A 21,497-nucleotide genomic window follows, 5' to 3' on the forward strand; every position below is an offset into this window, starting at 1 on the left:
CCCGGTCAATTGCAAGTACACTGTCGAGCTCGAGTATTTCTTACTTAGCCTTGAACCCAAAGGATCCTAAACTCGCTAGCTACGGGCTCCGGCGCAATCGAGAGCCTCCTCTCCTTTTACGTTGCGGGGCGCTTGTCATGCGCGTCCACGTCCCTCAGCTGAAAACCCATTCGCCTGCCACGGCGACAAGATCCTCCCCCCATTTATACGCACAGCTCGCTCCATCCTCAGCAGAGATCACACACATACATACACTGATACAAGCATCCATCGCCGATCGCATGAGCGTTGCACAGGCAACTCGACCAGATCGACCGATCCCTCGCGGTTAGCCGGAGCGATGCCTTGCTTGGCGCACGAGTACCACCCCAGGCTCCCGGCCGCTAACCACTGCAAGTCCCTCTCCTGCCTCATCCGGGAGACCTACGCCCACTGCCATGTCCCCTGCCTCAGGACCCCCGGCGCCCGGTGGAGCTCCGACGACGACAGCGACGACGACGACGACATGCTCGACACGAAACAGGTGGCGGCAGAGCATGCTACAGTCATGTTCTTGCTCGATTCACTTGAGGTCATAAGTAACGGCAGAGTAAGATGCCTTGCGTTGATGCTGCAGGTGATACTCAACGAGATGAGGAGGCGGCAGCTGAGGAAGGAGTCGCGGTGCGGCGCGGGCTCGCCGACTCTGTCCAGCGCCTTCGTGTGGTCTTTCACCCCGCTCGTTCTGGAGAAGGTGTCCAGCCCTGAGAAGTTCGTCGTGGTGGAAGGGGGGCAGAAGGGAGAGGCGGAGGCGGGCAGCGACGACGGCGACGCCGAGAGCGAGGCCTTCTTCTCGGTGAAGAGCTTCTTCACGCGCAGCACGAGCCGGGCGGCGACCGTGGCGTCGTTGACGGACATGGGCCCGCCGGCGACGTGGGAGGGCTTCCGGGACTGCGAGGGGTGGCCGTTCGGGCTGTGCCGCCGCCCCGCCGTGCCGCCGCTGCCCAGCACGCCGGCCGATTCCTGGCAATGGCGAAAGCAGAGCAGCGGCCGCAACCTCGCCGTCGCGACGAGCCCGCGCCCTGCATACGGTCACAAGATCACAGCGACTTGAGCGACGCCGCCGTTGACAAGCAAGAACCTTAATGCCCTGGGTTGGATTGGGTACAAATTCTGCGTGCTCTCGGGTATTCAGTTCAAATTTGAGCTGAATACTGGGCGCACACAGAAATCACAGTCACGTTGAGACGGTTTCAGAGTGTTGTAAGTGGTCTCGTTGTCTCTTCTCCTTGGAAGAATCTGCGGTTTATCTCCAAGTGTTCGAGTGATCGTAATCTCCATAACTCACACGCATGTACTTTCAGTGCACTAGTTTCCTTGGTGAATTTGCTTTCCGGCTCCCTCTGCTGTATCTTCTGAAAACGGCTTTCTATCCATGCAGTACGGTGAACTGTAGAGGCACAAACTAAAGCGAAGCAGGAGCGCACTTGCGCGCGCACGGTTGGCTAACTTCACTCGACGACTTGTCAGATGACATGACATGACCAAAAGGGAAAGAGAACGGGATGCCAAAGCGGCGGCATCCGGGGAGGGACCGGCGGGGCACTCCGGCGCTCCACTGCGGTCGACATTGTCGACAATGCTGCGGCCTACGGCCATCGGGCGATGATATCGGAATCCTGATCCGGCGAGACCAAATCCGGGCAAATCGATACGGTGTTGTACTGCGGAGTGTGTCAGAATGCAGAGAGCCGGGTAATGTGTGGGACTGTGCACGAGTCAGAGAGCCGACGGCCACAGCTTGGATCGTGGGGCGAGGACTGAAGATCAAGTAGCTCTGGTCACGGTGAACCTAAGACTGGACCCTACAAGAAAAAAAAAACTGTCCAGAAGGCCTTACACAACAACATGGATTTCCACTTGCCGATCTCCCCGCCATGAGTGGAGAGTGCGTTGATCTAGTTTGCTTTGGCGTTTTTGTCGAGCTCTAAGGTGTTCCGTTTGGTTGGGACGCGGCCTGCGTACTCTGTGTCTGTCTTCTTCGCCATTGTTTGGCTTGAGTTTGAGCAAGGCGAGTTGTGTGTCGTTGTTGCCTTGGTGGATGTGGTGTTAACCTTTTGGTGTAGCACTTTGCCGAAAGGCGTTGTGTCGACCATCTTGGCTACTTCTTTTATGAATATATGATATGCATGCTTGTTTGTATTCTAGAGAAAAAAAACTACTATGGATTTTCATAATAGACATTACTAGCAACCTCACGGTCAACCACATAACAGAGTTCATCAACCTTTAGGCATAATTGTCGCAGGTTCAACTCAATCACGAGGAGACTGATTCAATATCCTGGCTGCGGCATATAACACACAGTTTCTTGGCCTTGTTGACACGGATATGCCTTTGTTGGCCTGGAAAAATTAGGCTCTCTCAAATGCAAATTATTTACTTGGTTGGTCATCAACAACTAAAAGTGTTTCGCGCGCTTCACTGCGTTGGTTGTAGCCAGGGTGGTCCTGTTGGGCATACTTCACTAAAACTTCTCATTTGTTGAACCATACATGGTGCAAAGTGCAACATATAACATAGTTGAACAGAAGAAAGCAAGGTGTGGGCATAAAGTACAAGCTATCCCAAAAGAGATCATAAGGAATGCAGAACTAACATTAATTTTGTCCAAAAAATACTATTGTAGAAAGTTTCTTGCATTACAATAGGGATAAATAGGTGATTTTTCCAATTAATCAGCCGCTAAATCAATTAATCAGCTATCCGGTGACCCGCCTAATAGCGATTAACTGACCAAGATACCGATTAACTGGCTGATATTTAGAACAATGCGAAACACTATCTTTTTTGGCAAAAAAGTGCTTGCTTAATTGATGGTTATAACCAATGCATGATCAATCACCATAACATGACCTGCCACTTTTGTCCAAGATATTGTTTCTGTTTGCAGACATTTGAACAATACTAATGATTAGAGGGACTGTGATATCCCAGCCCAGCAGGGTTCAAATCCTATTGCTCGCATTTATTCTTGGATTTATTTTAGGATTTCCGGCGATGCGCATTCAATGGGAGGAGACGTTCTCATCGATGATGAGGTGCCTATAGTGACTTCATAAATTTCAAGATGATATGCCGGCTCAGTCTTTCGGAGGTGCTCATAGGGGTACGGTATGCGTGTGTCCGTTCATAGGGATGAGTGTATGCGCGTGTATATGAGCGCTTGTGTCTGTACTGATGTTAAAAAAGGGAAGTGTTTGTGACCGGGGCGCCGGTCGGGGCTCCGTGCGTTGGATCTCTTTTGATCCAAGGACGCTGTCTGCGCCACGTGTTACCAAACCCATGTTTTTTTAAATGCGCACAGGTTATCCCTTCCCCAGTTTATACTGCAACCGCACGGGGTGTCATTTTGGTGCGAGGAGGCAGGGCGACTGGCGGGCGACGGGCTTGTTGGCGCCTGGAGATCAGGAGCGGCGGCGGCGGCCCAGGGCGGATCTCGATTCTCCGGCGATCTATGGCCCCCCGGATGGTAACTCTCCCCTCGTGCTCTCCCTTTCGTTGTTGTCTCCCCCTCCCCCATTGGCTTTAGGGTAAGGGCGGGTTATGGTACGGGCGAGCCGTTTGTGTTCCCACGGGCCGGCGCCGGCGCCGGCGCGGACGGGGACGGGGTGGTGTTCCCGCGGGTCGAGGGAGGGGGCGGGGTGGTGTTCCCGCGGGCAGAGGGAGGGGGCGGGGTAGTGGATTTGAATCTTCTATTGGCTAGGGATTTGGGATGGGATTGGGATTGGGATTAGGATTTGGGATTTTGTTCATCCACGAACTATGGGATACAGGGAAATGGTATTGTTGTGTTTAAATGGTCACTGAATGCTTCCGAGGGGAAACTTTGAGGAACATTTGTTTTAGATGATAAAGTAGAACAAAGTAAACTTCAGGTCACTGCATGTGAAGATGGATGCACACTGCTATGTTTGTGTTTTTGTGTTGTATATACGGCTGAGACCAATTTTGCACTTTTGCAAATGTACGTGCACTTTGTCTAAGATCATCATCTGCAAGCATGTAGGAGTACTAGAGTTTACCAGCAAATGTACTAGATCAATATTTATTCCAAACCATTTTTGTTGCGTATGATGAACCAAGTTTGAATTCCACAGCCCAATACCCCTGCTTCTGAATCGAGGATCATTCAGATTTGATTGCTGAAACTAGAACGAACAGAAATGAATTCATCTTTGAACATGAATTTTATACAGCAGATTTACCAGTAGTTTACACGGAGTGACGGAGTTATGACCGGCCTTGCGCCGAACGCGTGTTCGCAGCAGCAGAAGTTACACGAAACCTGTGAACTCTTACTTGTGTATCTCAAGCTCCAGCGCTAAATGGAATGACGCTGAAAATTAACTTGTTTGAGATCCTGAAGGAATCACACACCGCATAGAGGCATCCTTGTTTGCCATGTAAAATTGTAAATAGGTCTCTTGGTGCTGCAAAATCTCCTAGGTTTTATTCTATAGCAGACGTACTGTAATAAATGCTAATTTCATAGTGCAATGTTTTATTCTATACATTTTTTTATGCGTGCTTGTATGTTTCATAGGTTTTACAGATTTTTTAGGTGTTCATGTATGTTTTTTCCTAGCTACTGATGATGCAGTTTTAGGGTTTTATTGACTTGTTTTTTTTTCTTTTTGTAGATGTTGCAGGCACTGATGGTGAGAATGAGGGGAGTAAGAAGGCTAAGAAGAAGAATAAGAAGAAAGGCAATCTATGTGGTTTTAAGTAAAGGTTTAACTCAAAAAGGCTGGCTGAGATTGGGAAGCAAGTAACACCGGAAAAACAGAGAATCATAAGGGAGGGACTGTTTGGAGACTTGTTGGACATCCGGCCTTTCAAGGTGCCCCATGAGCTCATTGAGTTTGTTGTGATGAACACGAATCACATACTCTCTGAGTTCAAACACAAGAATAAATCCATCACATTCAGCAAGCTCATGGTGAAAAGGATTTTCAACGTGCCATCCGGTGATAGACCCGTGAAGCTGCTTAAGAAGAGTGATGAACATGATCTTTGTAGCATCTACAAGGAGGGGAACAGAGCTCCAATCGCCCATGTTGTCAAGTTGCTCACTAGTTGCAGCGATGAGGACGTGGTTATGATAAATAGGACTTGGTCACTCCTTGCGTTGGCAACAGTTTTGTGCCCAACACTGGCAATATGGTGAATCTCGAGTATCTAGCTTCCTTGGAAGATATGTCTTTGGTGCATGAATTCTCTTGGGATGAGCACTTGTTGGCACGAGCGATGAAGGAGGTTGGAGTCTTTCAAGACAAGAAGAGGATGCAAGCAAATACAGAAAAAGCAGCAGAGTTTCAGATTGCTTCATGCCTTCCCATGTTAGCGGTATGCAACGCAACATTATGAAATAGCTCCATCTTTTTTCTTTACTGCATGAAACCTTTTATACATTTCTATAGCTTGCATTTATGTTTTTGTTGGCTAATGTCCTTTTCCCTTCTATGCAGATCATATACATGGATCATATTGATATCCCGGCCGGCCTCCCAAATGATCATGCCATTGATTATTTCGTGCCGAGGATACGTTTTGTTTGTCAAAAGGATTTTAATTGGTTGGATAAAGTTGACAAAAACAAGCTCACTCTTGTCCAACCTTTCTACGGGAAACACACCCAAGTAATTTTGCTACATCCCGCCTATGTATTTTCCTTTGCCAATGGAGTATTAACACCCCCTATTTTTTGCTCACTGAATTTGCATGTAGCAATCTTTGCTTTTCCATTTAGGTTATGGCAGCCTTCCTATTTCTTCCACTCATGTTTTATTTTCCTAGATCCGGAGTTCGTGCAACACCCCCTATGCAGCACAACTCGTGGGACAGGAAGTTGGTGCTGAAGCATCCAGTGGTCAGGGAGTTAGTGCTGAAGCACCTAGTGGCCAAGGAAGCCAAATTCAAGGTGCTGAAATTCAAGCAAAGGACTCTCAATCAAACGAGGCTCAACAAAATGTTGAAGCTGAACCACACCTATCATCATCGCTCAACGATTGGCTGCATCAATCATTCCCTAGCATGCAAGATCTAAGGGTACTTTTTCCCCATCTACACTATCTTTTTATTTGTATTCATTTCCTGTGTGCCTTTGGCTTCGCATTATTTACTATACCCAGTTGCAAGTGTATTTTTTTATGCATCCCTCATTCTGATGTGCTACAAACATGTTCTGTTTTTGCTTCATATGTGGTTTAAGTTCATACCTACTAGGCTTTTTTGCTGCATCCATATGTCTATTGTGCTACAACTACATTCTGTTTTTGCTTCAAACATATAATAATTTTGCTACATCCATATCAATAATTTGCTACCTAGAGGTATAGATCATTTGTGTTTTATGCTTCATCCATGACAGTAAATTGCTACAATCACACTGTTTATTTGATACATAGTGACACAGTAGCACACCTACCTGTTTCTCGCTTCATCCATACCTCTAATGTGCTACCCCCACATTTGTGTTTTTTTACATCCATACATTTCAAAATCTGGATATACTTGTCACTAAAAATGTTGGACACTTGCCTTCTTGTAGGTACCAACTCAGTTCAAATGTTGTACGACAAGCACAAGGGTATTTTTGCAGCGGAGGTGGATGATGTAGTAGGCAAGTTTGGACAGTGTTTAAAGGGATTGCAGTGCAACTGGATGGCCGCTCTCCTTCGTGATGTTGGAGACGCCATCACAGCTATCAATGATCCAAATTTTCCTTTGAAGCACCTATCATGGACAAATGTCGCGGAAAAGAGAATGATGCTAAAGCTGCAAATGCCGGCATTGGTGCTCAAGCTCAAGCTGAAGGTACAACACCTAGCATCAACAAGGATGAAGTCACCGGATTGAACCTACAAGTTGCTAAAGGAAATATGCCCTAGAGGCAATAATAAAGTTATTATTTATTTCTTTATATCATGATAAATGTTTATTATTCATGCTAGAATTGTATTAACCGGAAACATAATACTTGTGTGAATACATAGACAAACAGAGTGTCACTAGTATGCCTCTACTTGACTAGCTCGTTGATCAAAGATGGTTATGTTTCCTATCCATAGACATGAGTTGTCATTTGATTAACGTCATTTGATTAACGGGATCACATCATTAGGAGAATGATGTGATTGACTTGACCCATTCCGTTAGCTTAGCACTTGATCGTTTATTATGTTGCTATTGCTTTCTTCATGACTTATACATGTTCCTATGACTATGAGATTATGCAAATCCCGTTTACCGGAGGAACACTTTGTGTGCTACCAAACTTCACAACATAACTGGGTGATTGTAAAGGTGCTCTACAGGTGTCTTCGAAGGTACTTGTTGGGTTGGCGTATTTCGAGATTAGGATTTGTCACTCCGATTGTCGGAGAGGTATCTCTGTGCCCTCTCGGTAATGCACATCACTTAAGCCTTGTAAGCATTGCAACTAATGATTTAGTTGCGGGATGATGTATTACAGAACGAGTAAAGAGACTTCCGGTAACGAGATTGAACTAGGTATTAAGATACCGACGATCGAATCTCGGGCAAGTAACATACCAATGACAAAGGGAACAACGTATGTTGTTATGCGGTCTGACCGATAAAGATCTTCGTAGAATATGTAGGAGCCAATATGAGCATCCAGGTTCCGCTATTGGTTATTGACCGGAGACGTGTCTCGGTCATGTCTACATAGTTCTCGAACCCGTAGGGTCCGCACGCTTAACTTACGATGACAGTTTCATTATGAGTTTATATGTTTTGATGTACCGAAGGTTGTTCGGAGTCCCGAATGTGATCACGGACATGACGAGGAGTCTCCAAATGGTCGAGACATAAATATTGATATATTGGAAGCCTATGTTTGGACATTGGAAGTGTTCCGGATGAAATTGACATTTTACCGGAGTACCGGGAGGTTACCGGAACCCCCCGGTAACCTAATGGGCCTTAATGGGCCTAGTGGAGGAAGAGGAGAGGAGGCCAAGGGGCAGCTGCGCCCCCCCCAAGTCCGAATTGGACAAGGAGGGGGCGGCGCCCCCCTTTCCTTTCCCCTCTCTCTCTCCTTCCCCCCAAGTCCTAGTCCAACATGGAAAAGAGGGGAGTCCTACTCCCGGTAGGAGTAGGACTCCTCCTGGCGTGCCCCTTGCCTGGCCGCACCTCCTCCCCCTTGCTCCTTTATATATGGGGGCAGGGGCACCCCATAGACACAACAATTGATCATTGATCTCTTAGCCGTGTGTGGTGCCCCCCTCCACCATAATCCACGATAATATTGTAGCGGTGCTTAGGCGAAGCCCTGCGATGGTAGAACATCAAGATCGTCACCACGCCGTCGTGCTGACGGAACTCTTCCCCGACATTCTGCTGGATCGGAGTCCGGGGATCGTCATCGAGCTGAACATGTGCTAGAACTCGGAGGTGTCGTAGTTTCGGTGCTTGATCGGTCGGGCCGTGAAGACGTACGACTACATCAACCGTGTTGTGCTAACGCTTCCGCTTTCAGTCTACGAGGGTACGTGGACAACACTCTCCCCTCTCGTTGCTATGCATCACCATGATCTTGCGTGTGCGTAGGAATTTTTTTGAAATTACTACATAACCCAACAGTGGCATCCGAGCCTGGTTTTATGCGTTGATGTCATATGCACGAGTAGAACACAAGTGAGTTGTGGGCGATATAAGTCATACTGCTTACCAGCATGTCATACTTTGGTTCGGTGGTATTGTTGGATGAAGCGGCCCGGACCGACATTACGCATACGCTTACGCGAGACTGGTTCTACCGACGTGCTTTGCACACAGGTGGCTGGCGGGTGTCAGTTTCTCCAACTTTAGTTGAACCGAGTGTGGCTACGCCCGGTCCTTGTGAAGGTTAAAACAGCACCAACTTGACAAACTATCGTTGTGGTTTTGATGCGTAGGTAAGAACGGTTCTTGCTAAAGCCCGTAGCAGCCACGTAAAACTTGCAACAACAAAGTAGAGGACGTCTAACTTGTTTTTGCAGGGCATGTTGTGATATGATATGGTCAAGACATGATGCTGAATTTTATTGTATGAGATGATCATGTTTTGTAACCAAGTTATCGGCAACTGGTAGGAGCCATATGGTTGTCGCTTTATTGTACGCAATGCAATCGCCCTATAATGCTTTACTTTATCACTAAGCGGTAGCGATAGTCGTAGAAGCATAAGATTGGCGAGACGACAACGATGCTACGATGGAGATCAAGGTGTCGCGCCGGTGACGATGGTGATGATAACGGTGCTTCAGAGATGGAGATCACAAGCACAAGATGATGATGGCCATATCATATCACTTATATTGATTGCATGTGATGTTTATCTTTTATGCATCTTATCTTGTTTTGATTGACGGTAGCATTATAAGATGATCTCTCACTAAATTTCAAGATAAATGTGTTCTCCCTGAGTATGCACCGTTGCCAAAGTTCATCGTGCCCAGACACCACGTGATGATCGGGTGTGATAAGCTCTACGTCCATCTACAACGGGTGCAAGCCAGTTTTGCACACGCAGAATACTCAGATTAAACTTGACGAGCCTAGCATATGCAGATATGGCCTCGGAACACTGAGACCGAAAGGTCGAGCGTGAATCATATAGTAGATATGATCAACATAGTGATGTTCACCATTGAAAACTACTGCATTTCACGTGATGATCGGTTATGGTTTAGTTGATTTGGATCACGTGATCACTTAGAGGATTAGAGGGATGTCTTTCTAAGTGGGAGTTCTTAAGTAATATGATTAATTAAACTTAAGTTTATCATCAACTTAGTACCTGATAGTATCTTGCTTGTTTATGTTTGATTGTAGATAGATGGCCCGTGCTGTTGTTTCGTTGAATTTTAATGCGTTCCTTGAGAAAGCAAAGTTGAAAGATGATGGTAGCAATTACACGTACTGGGTCCGTAACTTGAGGATTATCCTCATTGCTGCACAGAAGAATTACGTCCTTGAAGCACCGCTGGGTGCCAGGCCTGCTGCTGGAGCAACACCAGATGTTCTGAACGTCGTGCAGAGCAAAGCTGATGACTACTCGATAGTTCAGTGTGCCATGCTTTACGGCTTAGAACCGGGACTTCAACGACGTTTTGAACGTCATAGAGCATATGAGATGTTCCAGGAGTTGAAGTTAATATTTCAAGCAAATGCTTGGATTGAGAGATATGAAGTCACCAATAAGTTCTATAGCTGCAAGATGGAGGAGAACAGTTCTGTCAGTGAGCATATTCTCAAAATCTGGGTATAATAATCACTTGATTCAAATGGGAGTTAATCTTCCAGATGACAGCGTCATTGACAGAATTCTCCAATCACTGCCACCAAGCTACAAGAGCTTCGTGATGAACTATAATATGCAAGGGATGAATAAGACTATTCCCGAGCTCTTCGCAATGCTGAAAGCTGCAGAGGTAGAAATCAAAAAGGAGCATGAAGTGTTGATGGTCAACAAGACCACTAGTTTCAAGAAAAAGGGCAAAGGGAAGAAGAAGGGGAACTTCAAGAAGAACAGCAAGCAAGTTGCTGCTCAGGAGAAGAAACCCAAATCTGGACCTAAGCCTGAAACTGAGTGCTTCTACTGCAAGTAGACTGGTCACTGCAAGCGAAACTGCCCCAAGTACTTGGCGGATAAGAAGGATGGCAAGGTGAACAAAGGTATATGTGATATACATGTTATTGATGTGTACCTTACTAGATCTCGCAGTAGCACCTGGGTATTTGATACTGGTTTTGTTGCTAATATTTGCAACTCGAAACAGGGACTACAGATTAAGCGAACACTGGCGAAGGATGAGGTGACGATGCGCGTGGGAAATGGTTCCAAAGTCGATGTGATCGCGGTCGGCACGCTACCTCTACATCTACCTTCGGGATTAGTATTAGACCTAAATAATTGTTATTTGGTGCCAGCGTTAAGCATGAACATTATATCTGGATCTTGTTTGATGCTAGATGGTTATTCATTTAAATCAGAGAATAATGGTTGTTCTATTTATATGAGTAATATCTTTTATGGTCATGCACCCTTGAAGAGTGGTCTATTTTTGATGAATCTCGATAGTAGTGATACACATATTCATAATGTTGAAACCAAAAGATGCAGAGTTGATAATGATAGTGCAACTTATTTGTGGCACTGCCGTTTAGGTCATATCGGTGTAAAGCGCATGAAGAAACTCCATACTGATGGACTTTTGGAACCACTTGATTATGAATCACTTGGTACTTGCGAACCGTGCCTCATGGGCAAGATGACTAAAACGTTGTTCTCTGGTACTATGGAGAGAGCAACAGATTTGTTGGAAATCATACATACAGATGTATGAGGTCCGATGAATGTTGAGGCTCGTGGCGGATATCATTATTTTCTCACCTTCACAGATGATTTAAGGAGATATGGGTATATCTACTTAATGAAGCATAAGTCTGAAACATTTGAAAAGTTCAAAGAATTTCCGAGTGAAGTTGAAAATCATCGTAACAAGAAAATAAAGTTTCTACGATCTGATCGTGGAGGAGAATATTTGAGTTACGAGTTTGGTCTACATTTGAAACAATGCGGAATAGTTTCGCAACTCACGCCACCCGGAACACCACAGCGTAATGGTGTGTCTGAACGTCGTAATCGTACTTTACTAGATATGGAGCGATCTATGATGTAGATTTACCGCTATCGTTCTGGGGTTATGCTTTAGAGACGGCCGCATTCACGTTAAATAGGGCACCATCAAAATCCGTTGAGACTACGCCTTATGAACTGTGGTTTGGCAAGAAACCAAAGTTGTCGTTTCTGAAAGTTTGGGGCTGCGATGCTTATGCGAAAAAGCTTCAACCTGATAAGCTCGAACCCAAATCAGAGAAACGTGTCTTCATAGGATACCTAAAGGAGACTGTTGGGTACACCTTCTATCATAGATCCGAAGGCAAGACATTCGTTGCTAAGAATGGATCCTTTTTAGAGAAGGAGTTTCTCTCGAAAGAAGTGAGTGGGAGGAAAGTAGAACTTGCTGAGGTAACTGTACCTGCTCCCTTATTGGAGAGTAGTACATCACAGAAACCGGTTTCTGTGACACCTACACCAATTAGTGAGGAAGCTAATGATAATGATCATGAAACTTCAGATCAAGTTACTACCGAACCTCGTAGATCAATCAGAGTAAGATCCGCACCAGAGTGGTACGGTAATCCTGTTCTGGAAGTCATGCTACTAGATCATGATGAACCTACGAACTATGAAGAAGCGATGGTGAGCCCAGATTCCGCAAAATGGCTAGAAGCCATGAAATCTGAGATGGGATCCATGTATGAGAACAAAGTGTGGAATTTGGTTGACTTGCCCGTTGATCGGCAAGCAATTGAGAATAAATGGATCTTCAAGAAGAAGACTGACGCTGACGGTAATGTTACTGTCTACAAAGCTCGACTTGTTGTGAAAGGTTTTCGACAAGTTCAAGGGATTGACTACGATGAGACCTCCTCACCCGTAGCGATGCTTAAGTCTGTCCGAATCATGTTAGCAATTGCCGCATTTTATGATTATGAAATTTGGCAGATGGATGTCAAAACTGCATTCCTGAATGGATTTCTGGAAGAAGAGTTGTATATGATACAACCGGAAGGTTTTGCCGATCCAAAGGGAGCTAACAAAGTGTGCAAGCTCCAGCGATCCATTTATGGACTGGTGCAAGCCTCTCAGAGTTGGAATAAACGCTTTGATAGTGTAATCAAAGCATTTGGTTTTGTACAAACTTTTGGAGAAGCCTGTATTTACAAGAAAGTGAGTGGGAGCTCTGTAGCATTTCTGATATTATATGTGGATGACATATTACTGATTGGAAATGATATAGAATTTCTGGATAGCATAAAGGGATACTTGAATAAGAGTTTTTCAATGAAAGACCTCGGTGAAGCTGCTTACATATTGGGCATTAAGATCTATAGAGATAGATCAAGACACTTAATTGGACTTTCACAAAGCACATACCTTGACAAAGTTTTGAAGAAGTTCAAAATGGATCAAGCAAAGAAAGGGTTCTTGCCTGTGTTACAAGGTGTGAAGTTGAGCAAGACTCAATGCCCGACCACTGCAGAAGATAGAGAGAAAATGAAAGATGCTCCCTATGCTTCAGCCATAGGCTCTATCATGTATGCAATGCTGTGTACCAGACCTGATGTGTGCCTTGCTATAAGTCTAGCAGGGAGGTACCAAAGTAATCCAGGAGTGGATCACTGGACAACGGTCAAGAGCATCCTGAAATACCTGAAAAGGACTAAGGATATGTTTCTCGTTTATGGAGGTGACAAAGAGCTCATCGTAAATGGTTACGTTGATGCAAGCTTTGACACTGATCCGGACGATTCTAAATCGCAAACCGGATACGTGTTTACATTAAACGGTGGAGCTGTCAGTTGGTGCAATTCTAAACAAAGCGTCGTGGCGGGATCTACGTGTGAAGCGGAATACATAGCTGCTTCGGAAGCAGCAAATGAAGGAGTCTGGATGAAGGAGTTCATATCCGATCTAGGTGTCATACCTAGTGCATCGGGTCCAATGAAAATCTTTTGTGACAATACTGGTGCAATTGCCTTGGCAAAGGAATCCAGATTTCACAAGAGAACCAAGCACATCAAGAGACGCTTCAATTCCATCCGGGATCGGTGGGAGACATAGAGATTTGCAAGATACATACAGATCTAAATGTAGCAGACCTGTTGACTAAGCCTCTTCCACGAGCAAACCATGATCAGCACCAAGGCTCCATGGGTGTTAGAATCATTACTGTGTAATCTAGATTATTGACTCTAGTGCAAGTGGGAGACTGAAGGAAATATGCCCTAGAGGCAATAATAAAGTTATTATTTATTTCCTTATATCATGATAAATGTTTATTATTCATGCTAGAATTGTATTAACCGGAAATATAATACTTGTGTGAATACATAGACAAACTGAGTGTCACTAGTATGCCTCTACTTGACTAGCTCTTTGATCAAAGATGGTTATGTTTCCTAGCCATAGACATGAGTTGTCATTTTATTAACGTGATCACATCATTAGGAGAATGATGTGATTGACTTGACCCATTCCGTTAGCTTAGCACTTGATCGTTTAGTATGTTGCTATTGCTTTCTTCATGACTTATACATGTTCCTATGACTATGAGATTATGCAACTCCCGTTTACCGGAGGAACACTTTGTGTGCTACCAAACGTCACAACGTAACTGGGTGATTATAAAGGTGCTCTATAGGTGTCTCCGAAGGTACTTGTTGGGTTGGCGTATTTCGAGATTAGGATTTGTCACTCCGATTGTCGGAGAGGTATCTCTGGGCCCTCTCGATAATGCACATCACTTAAGCCTTGCAAGCATTGCAACTAATGAGTTAGTTGCGGGATGATGTATTACAGAACGAGTAAAGAGACTTGCCGGTAACGAGATTGAACTACGTATTAAGATACCGATGATCTAATCTCGGGCAAGTAACATACCGATGACAAAGGGAACAACGTATGTTGTTATGCGGTCTGACCGATAAAGATCTTCGTAGAATATGTAGGAGCCAATATGAGCATCCAGGTTCCGCTATTGGTTATTGACCGGAGACGTGTCTCGGTCATGTCTACATAGTTCTCGAACCCGTAGGGTCCGCGCGCTTAATGTTATGATGACAATTTCATTATGAGTATATATGTTTTGATGTACCGAAGGTTGTTCGGAGTCTCGGATGTGATCACGGACATGACGAGGAGTCTCGAAATGGTCGAGACATAAAGATTGATATATTGGAAGCCTATGTTTGGACATCGGAAGTGTTCCGGATGAAATCGCATTTTACCGGAGTACTGGGAGGTTACCGGAACCCCCCGGTAACCTAATGGGCCTTAATGGGCCTAGTGGAGGAAGAGGAGAGGAGGCCAAGGGGCAGCCGCGCGCCCCTCCCCCCCAAGTCCGAATTGGACAAGGAGGGGGCGGCGCCCCCCTTTCCTTTCCCCTCTCTCTCCTTCCCCCCAAGTCCTAGTCCAACATGGAAAAGAGGGGAGTCCTACTCCCGGTAGGAGTAGGACTCCTCCTGGCGTGCCCCTTGCCTGGCCGCACCTCCTCCCCCTTGCTCCTTTATATATGGGGGCAGGGGCACCCCATAGACACAACAATTGATCATTGATCTCTTAGCCGTGTGTGGTGCCCCCCTCCACCATAATCCTCGATAATATTGTAGCGGTGCTTAGGCGAAGCCCTGCGATGGTAGAACATCAAGATCGTCACCACACCGTCGTGCTGACGGAACTCTTCCCCGACATTCTGCTGGATTGGAGTCCGGGGATCGTCATCGAGCTGAATGTGTTCTAGAACTTGGAGGTGTCGTAGTTTCGGTGCTTGATAGGTCGGGCCGTGAAGACGTACGACTACATCAACCGCGTTGTGCTAACGCTTCCGCTTTCGGTCTACGAGGGTACGTGGACAACACTCTCCTCTGTCGTTGCTATGCATCACCATGATCTTGCGTGTGCGTAGGAATTTTTTTGAAATTACTACATAACCCAACAGTTGCAATAGAGGCTATTGGAACTCGTGAGCAACAAAGAGTGAGTTTCGAGATGGAAGGCAACGTCTCACCTCACAGCCCCCACTCTTCTATGATGCACCCAGGAGTGCGACAGCCGGCATTTGGGACAACGAGTCATCCTGTGAGTTGTTCCGAAAGGGCTCCGGAGACTATGAGTTGATGCATTGCATGGATGAGCCTACAATCAAGAAGAGCACACTAAGCCCCATCTATGCAAACATCCCCGTGTTTCCTGTTTCAGACGATGATGATAGCCCAAGTATGCTTCCTTCCTCTTGCATCATTTCTTTTTGTTTTTCTCCATATCATTTTTTTCACATTTGTGTGATTCCAGCAAATTCTTTTTGTACAATCTCTTGCAAACTCATCCATTTTTTTTGCTACAGCTCCTAAGATGGTCGACACAGAAGAGCAATTTGCTGATGCAAGCAGTGGCGCTAGCACACATGACAAGAACACTAGGAAGAAGTGGATGGCCAAAGTTCCAGCCATAAAAAATACCAAGGCAAAGAAGCAAAAGGTCGATAAAGTTGCAGATATGTATGAGAAGTATGTAAAGCATGGGAAACCATTGAGGAGATCACAGCCCAATGAACAAGTGTGAGGTACCTAAGCCCTATTTGTTTTTGCTTTCTATTTTTTATTTTTTTTGCTCGAAACAAATGATTCATTCGGTTGCATCTATGGTAACAGGACACCTTTCATCAAGATAGGTGGATTTTTCATTGGATACAAGAAATTCCTTGTATGCTTCAAGCCTCGCGGGGATATGAATGATGAGATTATGTCACTATGTATCGAGATGAACAACCTCGCATCCTGTGCAGCAAAAGATAGGGATGTGAAGAAATACATGTCCTCAATCCACGCAGGGGTAAGTTTTGTAAAAACAAGCAATGCTTCATTCCTTTCTTTCTTTCACATTTTTCGTTGCAACACACACTAACCATTTTGTTGTGTAGATCCTACTAAAACAAGACCCATTAACCTTCCAACCAACAAAACTCATGAATGAGCTTGAAAGGGCTATCACAAAGTTCAAGGTTCAAAAGTTTGACCTCGTAAGTTTCAAAGAGCTTTATTTTGTTTCACACCACAAAATACTTTCAAATATGATCCAATGATGCGACGCGGCTGTAACCGAGTACCTTTTTGCCTTTCTTTTGTTTTTTCCAGCTCTTTTTCACAATTGTTCATGATCGTCATTGGATAGTTGTTTGCACAAACTTGCTTCACAAGCAGTGGAATGTATTTGACTCAATCCATTCAAAAGGAAAACAATCTCCTTTGAAGAAGCAGACCAATAACCTGGTAGGATCATGCTCCCTATTTTTTTCTGTTTTCCCTTTTGGTTCATCTACATAAATGCCCTTATGTCAAATTTACACACCTCATTTTATTTTTCAAACTTTTGCGTGTGTTTTCGGTGCTAGATAACAAACTTTGCAACCCTCGCACAAGAGTGCAGTGAATTCAATGTCAATGTTGGATCAATCATGTGTTCCATTTCAACATTTTGTTGTTTCAACTATGCATGGGAACTATGATGGAGAACTTTTTTTTATCTCGCAGATATGATTGCGGCTTTTTTGGGCTGAAATATGTGGAGAACTATGATGGGAAGTCAATGAGAGAGTTCAAGCAGGTACACATTTTTAATTTTTTTGTCTTGTCATTTTGTTACAATCTACTTTCTTTGTTTTCAATACTCATGCAACACAAGAATACCATGTTCTGTTTTTGCTTCATATGTGGTTTAAGTTCATACCTACTAGGCTTTTTTGTTACATCCATATGTCTAGTGTGCTACAACTACATTTTGTTTTTGCTTCATACATATCATAATTTTGCTACATCCATATCAATATTTTGCGGTGGATGGGTGTGAACTTTTTGCATTCATCACTCATGCAACACAAGAATAACTAGTATCATACTTGTTTACTTTTTGTTTTCAATACTCATGCAACACAAGAATAATTAGTATCATACTTTTACTTTTTGCATTCATTTTTTACAGGAAGACATGGCGTGATACCGCATGGATGTGGCGCACAATCTCTTTATTCACCCAATGAACAATGCCCCAAAGGAGCGGGCATTCAAGGAAGAGTTGGCGGCTTGATTTTCTGGAAGGTTCAAGACAAACAAGCTTGTTTCTTCGTTAGGTCTAGATCATGTATGAGGTGGTAGCATTCTGATAGGATTAGAGTAGTGCGCGTTCGTATGTAAACTATTGATACCTTTGGTAAACATATGTGTCCTTTTGGTATGTAAACCGATGATAACTTGATATTTGGATGATGCACTTCTTATGTTTTTAATTGATGCATTCTTCTGTTTGCCAACATGATCATGCATCCACAATTGTTTTTTGTTTCACTGGTTCTGAAATATGAAAATATCTCAAACTTCATCCATCGAAGTTTCAAGGGAATCTCTGTGCATTTTTCCCCTCATAACATTTTCCCTGAAAAATAATTTGTGAATGCTACATTTGTCACACTTAAATTGCTGGAGGCTCACACAAAATAGCTACAACCTTCTGTTAGATATGTTGCAGAGCCAAAATCTACATTTTTACCTGCAAATTAGCTACATCCCTACAATATTTTTGCTGGAAGCATAATGTAAATAAGCTTCCTTTCCTAACTTTTGCTGCATAGATCAACACTTCAAATCATTCAAGGCCTTTTCCTTTTCAAACTTGTTATGTTTGCTTCAACCATGTTTTCAAAAAGCTTCAACCATGTTTCCTAAAAGCTGCAACCATATTTTGAAAAAGTTTCAACCATGTTTTTCAAAAGCTTCAACCATGTTACCTAAAAGCTGCAACCTTGTTTACAGAAGCTTCAATCATGTTTTTAAAAAGTTGCAACCATGCTTTTCAAAAATCTTCAAAACATGTTTTCTTAAAGCTTCAAACATGTTTCCCAAAAGCTTCAACCATATTTTCAAAAAGATTCAACCATGTTTTTCAAAAGCTTAAAACATATTCTTTTTAAACATGGATCAAGTTGTGGTTACAACAACCATTGAATAATATTTTTTTTAAAAATAAGAAAAAACCCACATTCTGCTTTTTTAAAAAAATTCTACAAATGTTGGCACCATCATACTACAAAAAGTAAGCTCTCACAAACATATAACAATAAGATTTTTTTTTAAATCAACTCTTGTAAAAAGCAACATTCTGCTTTTTTTTCAAACCACGCATGTCTTAATATGTTGCAATCCCACAAAACAAACATTCACAACTAGTCAACACAACTTTTTATCACAAGTCATGGGGTGTTACAAGGCAATTCATCATTTTTTCCCTCACGAAATATCCTAAAGTGTAAGGATTGTTTCGACACCCGGAGCTTTCGCGCTCGCACCCGCAGCAAGAAAAGCGGCAAGGAGTTGGCAGTCCTTCACGTTGCGATCTTCATCTTCACAATATTTGCATGGTCTTCTTTTCCCTTGGCTTTGGAGCTTTCTTTGTTTTCGCCGCGTCCTTCTTTGCTTTCTTCTTCATTTCATCTTCTCGAATCTCAATTAGTGGCTTCCTGCGCTTCTCTTTCTCCTTTGACCTCCCCTTCTTTGCTGACTTTGGTGGGTTCCGCAGTCCTACGGGGGTTGGATCCTGCTGACCTATACTTGGACCCCCTGAGACTTATTCATTTGCTGCATGACCTTGGGCTTCTTCGTCTCCTGCAACCCCATCGGTTGCTCTAGCTTTTATTGCAGCAACCCCAACACTGCCCTGATCAATTAGCCCAGAGACAAAACTATAAGCTTCATCATTGAAGCATGCATCAGAAGCGAGTTTCCCAAACTTCAGGCATAGAGAGTTAAACTTTAGGGTGTTTGTCGTGGGGACGCCGAAATGCATAGCTCTATGCCCATCACCCGGTTCAGGCGCAAGGTCGGTTGCTCTCGTAGACCATCTTGGAAGCATGTAAGTCGCAGGTATCGTTTGCACGTTCATGTGCACCATGACATGGATGATATGTGGGTAGATCAGCCCACACATCTCAAACATGTTGCAGTTGCACATGTATGTCTTGTCTTTAGGGGCAACACGCACCGTGTGCACTTTAGGGTTGACGCTATAATTTGCAACAAGGCGAAACCAGATGACATCCCCTTGCAACTGATATTGCAGCCCATAGCCTGTTGATTTAGCCAATAGTTTTTAAAACTTGGAAAATACCTCTCTGGTATAGAAATCTGCAGCCTGCTTTTCAATGTTGTAACTGCAAACAAAAAAGCTTCCAACATCAATAAGAATTACTACATATGTTTCAAAGAAATGTTGCAACCAAACTATACTGGAAAACTAAAAAAAATGCTACATGACTTTGGACTTACTTGCCCCAGAGTGGCGGCCCCGTCGCTTCATTGATGAAGCCAACATTGTCTTCGCGGTCAGGCATTAGCTCCTGACAAAGCTCAAACTGTTGCACAAATGTCCAAACCGAGTCTCCATGATGATTTAAAGTCTTCAAGTAGGAATTCAGGCCCTCAGACCGCCCAGTTGTTCCTGTGAATGGGAAGAACTTATTCCTAAAGTACACAGGGGCCCACATCTCCCTGCTGTTCCACATGTTCTTGAGGTGTTTCTTATTAGCCACACCAAATAACTCGACCATCTGCTTCCACCGTTCTTCAAACTCCTCAATGGTATCTGAATCATTGATGCAACCATAGAATGCTTCAGCAAAAGGTGCATCCTTTCCCAGCATCTTCCCTAGTTTTGTCCTTGCAACTAGGAAGACATGTCACTTGCTACATCTGTGTGTTGAATCTGGAAATACCATTGAGATGGTTGTAGCCATTGACTGGTCTTGATCAGTCATAATGTTCAACAGATGCTCGTTATTCATTGCCAACATCCATTACTTGAAGACCCACTTGAAAGTTTCGATGGTCTCATCAGGCAACAAAGTGCACCCCAAGCAAACAGTATGTGTGTGGTTATTAATGCCAACAATCGGAGCAAAGGGCAAGTTGTAGCGATTTGTGCAGAATGTGATGTCGAAAAACACACAATCTTTATACTTTGGATACAAGGCCCTTGTTCTCCCATCAACCTAGAAAAGCACCCTAACATCTTCATCTTCTTCTAGCTTTAAGAAAAAGAAGTTGGGATTCTCCACTTGTCTTCTCTCAAAGTACTCGATTGTCAGCTCCAAATCACGCTCTGACAGGCCCCTTCACAACTTTGCTCTTGAATTTGTCACATCAGTCTGCACATACGGCAAACTCCTTGGATCACAACACCGTGCATCTCCAAGCAAGCCCATCATACTAGCCGTTGATATGTTGCGATAGTGCAGCGAAGTGATGTACTGCATGTCTGCATCCGGGATCTTTCTTTGAGAGCGGCAAAATCTCCGACGCCCCCTTTGCAACATCAGCTGGTGTGTGTGATCGGCCTCAAAAACTGTCACAACCCAGCTACCGTATTTGAGGCTAACACCCATACGAGCCTTGCAATCATACTGCTCCAACTAGTTTCTTCGCCTCTTGTCGCTCACATCCATATAGATGCTAGCTTGTTTGCTTGGAGATTTTTTATTACTAGCATAGCTCATATCAACATCATCACTCTGATTTGTTGCAGCCCCGCCAGAAATGCTTCCACCAACATTCTTCGAAGGATCTTTCCACGAGTGTATGCACTCAAAAACTCTATAGATTAGAATGCGCTTATGCTCCAAGCTATTTTTCCTACTATGCTTTGACGCCATAATGCGAGTTCCAAAGCCCATCTTCGAAGCATATTCATTGTAAACTCGCTGAGCTTCTTCAACATTGTCAAAAACCATTCCAATAAAAGGGACAACTGGCTGTGATGATATATCTTCATCTGG

The 21,497-nt window shown here is 44.1% G+C and overlaps 2 protein-coding genes and 1 pseudogene across 2 annotated transcripts; 2 read left to right on the forward strand and 1 right to left on the reverse strand.

Annotated features, from left to right (window-relative positions):
* Nucleotides 1-210: 210 nt before the first annotated feature.
* Nucleotides 211-1,379, forward strand: LOC125556169 (uncharacterized). The gene is made up of 2 exons (XM_048718949.2): nt 211-523; nt 617-1,379. The coding sequence occupies exons 1-2, from the start codon at nt 341-343 to the stop codon at nt 1,091-1,093; spliced, it is 660 nt and encodes a 219-aa protein (XP_048574906.1). The 5' UTR covers nt 211-340; the 3' UTR covers nt 1,094-1,379.
* A 2,895-nt stretch (nt 1,380-4,274) lies between these two features.
* On the forward strand, nt 4,275-17,671 carry LOC147971838 (uncharacterized; annotated as a pseudogene).
* A 1,623-nt stretch (nt 17,672-19,294) lies between these two features.
* LOC147971839 (protein FAR1-RELATED SEQUENCE 3-like) lies at nt 19,295-20,366 on the reverse strand. Its single transcript, XM_087524146.1, has 3 exons — nt 19,993-20,366; nt 19,835-19,877; nt 19,295-19,774 (listed from the first exon to the last, which is right to left on the reverse strand). Exons 1-3 carry the CDS (start codon nt 20,364-20,366, stop codon nt 19,295-19,297), a joined length of 897 nt encoding a protein of 298 aa, XP_087380272.1.
* Nucleotides 20,367-21,497: the final 1,131 nt, after the last annotated feature.

The sequence above is a fragment of the Triticum urartu genome, chromosome 5A (genome assembly GCF_056163025.1).
Source record: "Triticum urartu cultivar PI428250 chromosome 5A, HENAU_Tu73, whole genome shotgun sequence".
Taxonomy (NCBI): Eukaryota; Viridiplantae; Streptophyta; class Magnoliopsida; order Poales; family Poaceae; genus Triticum; species Triticum urartu.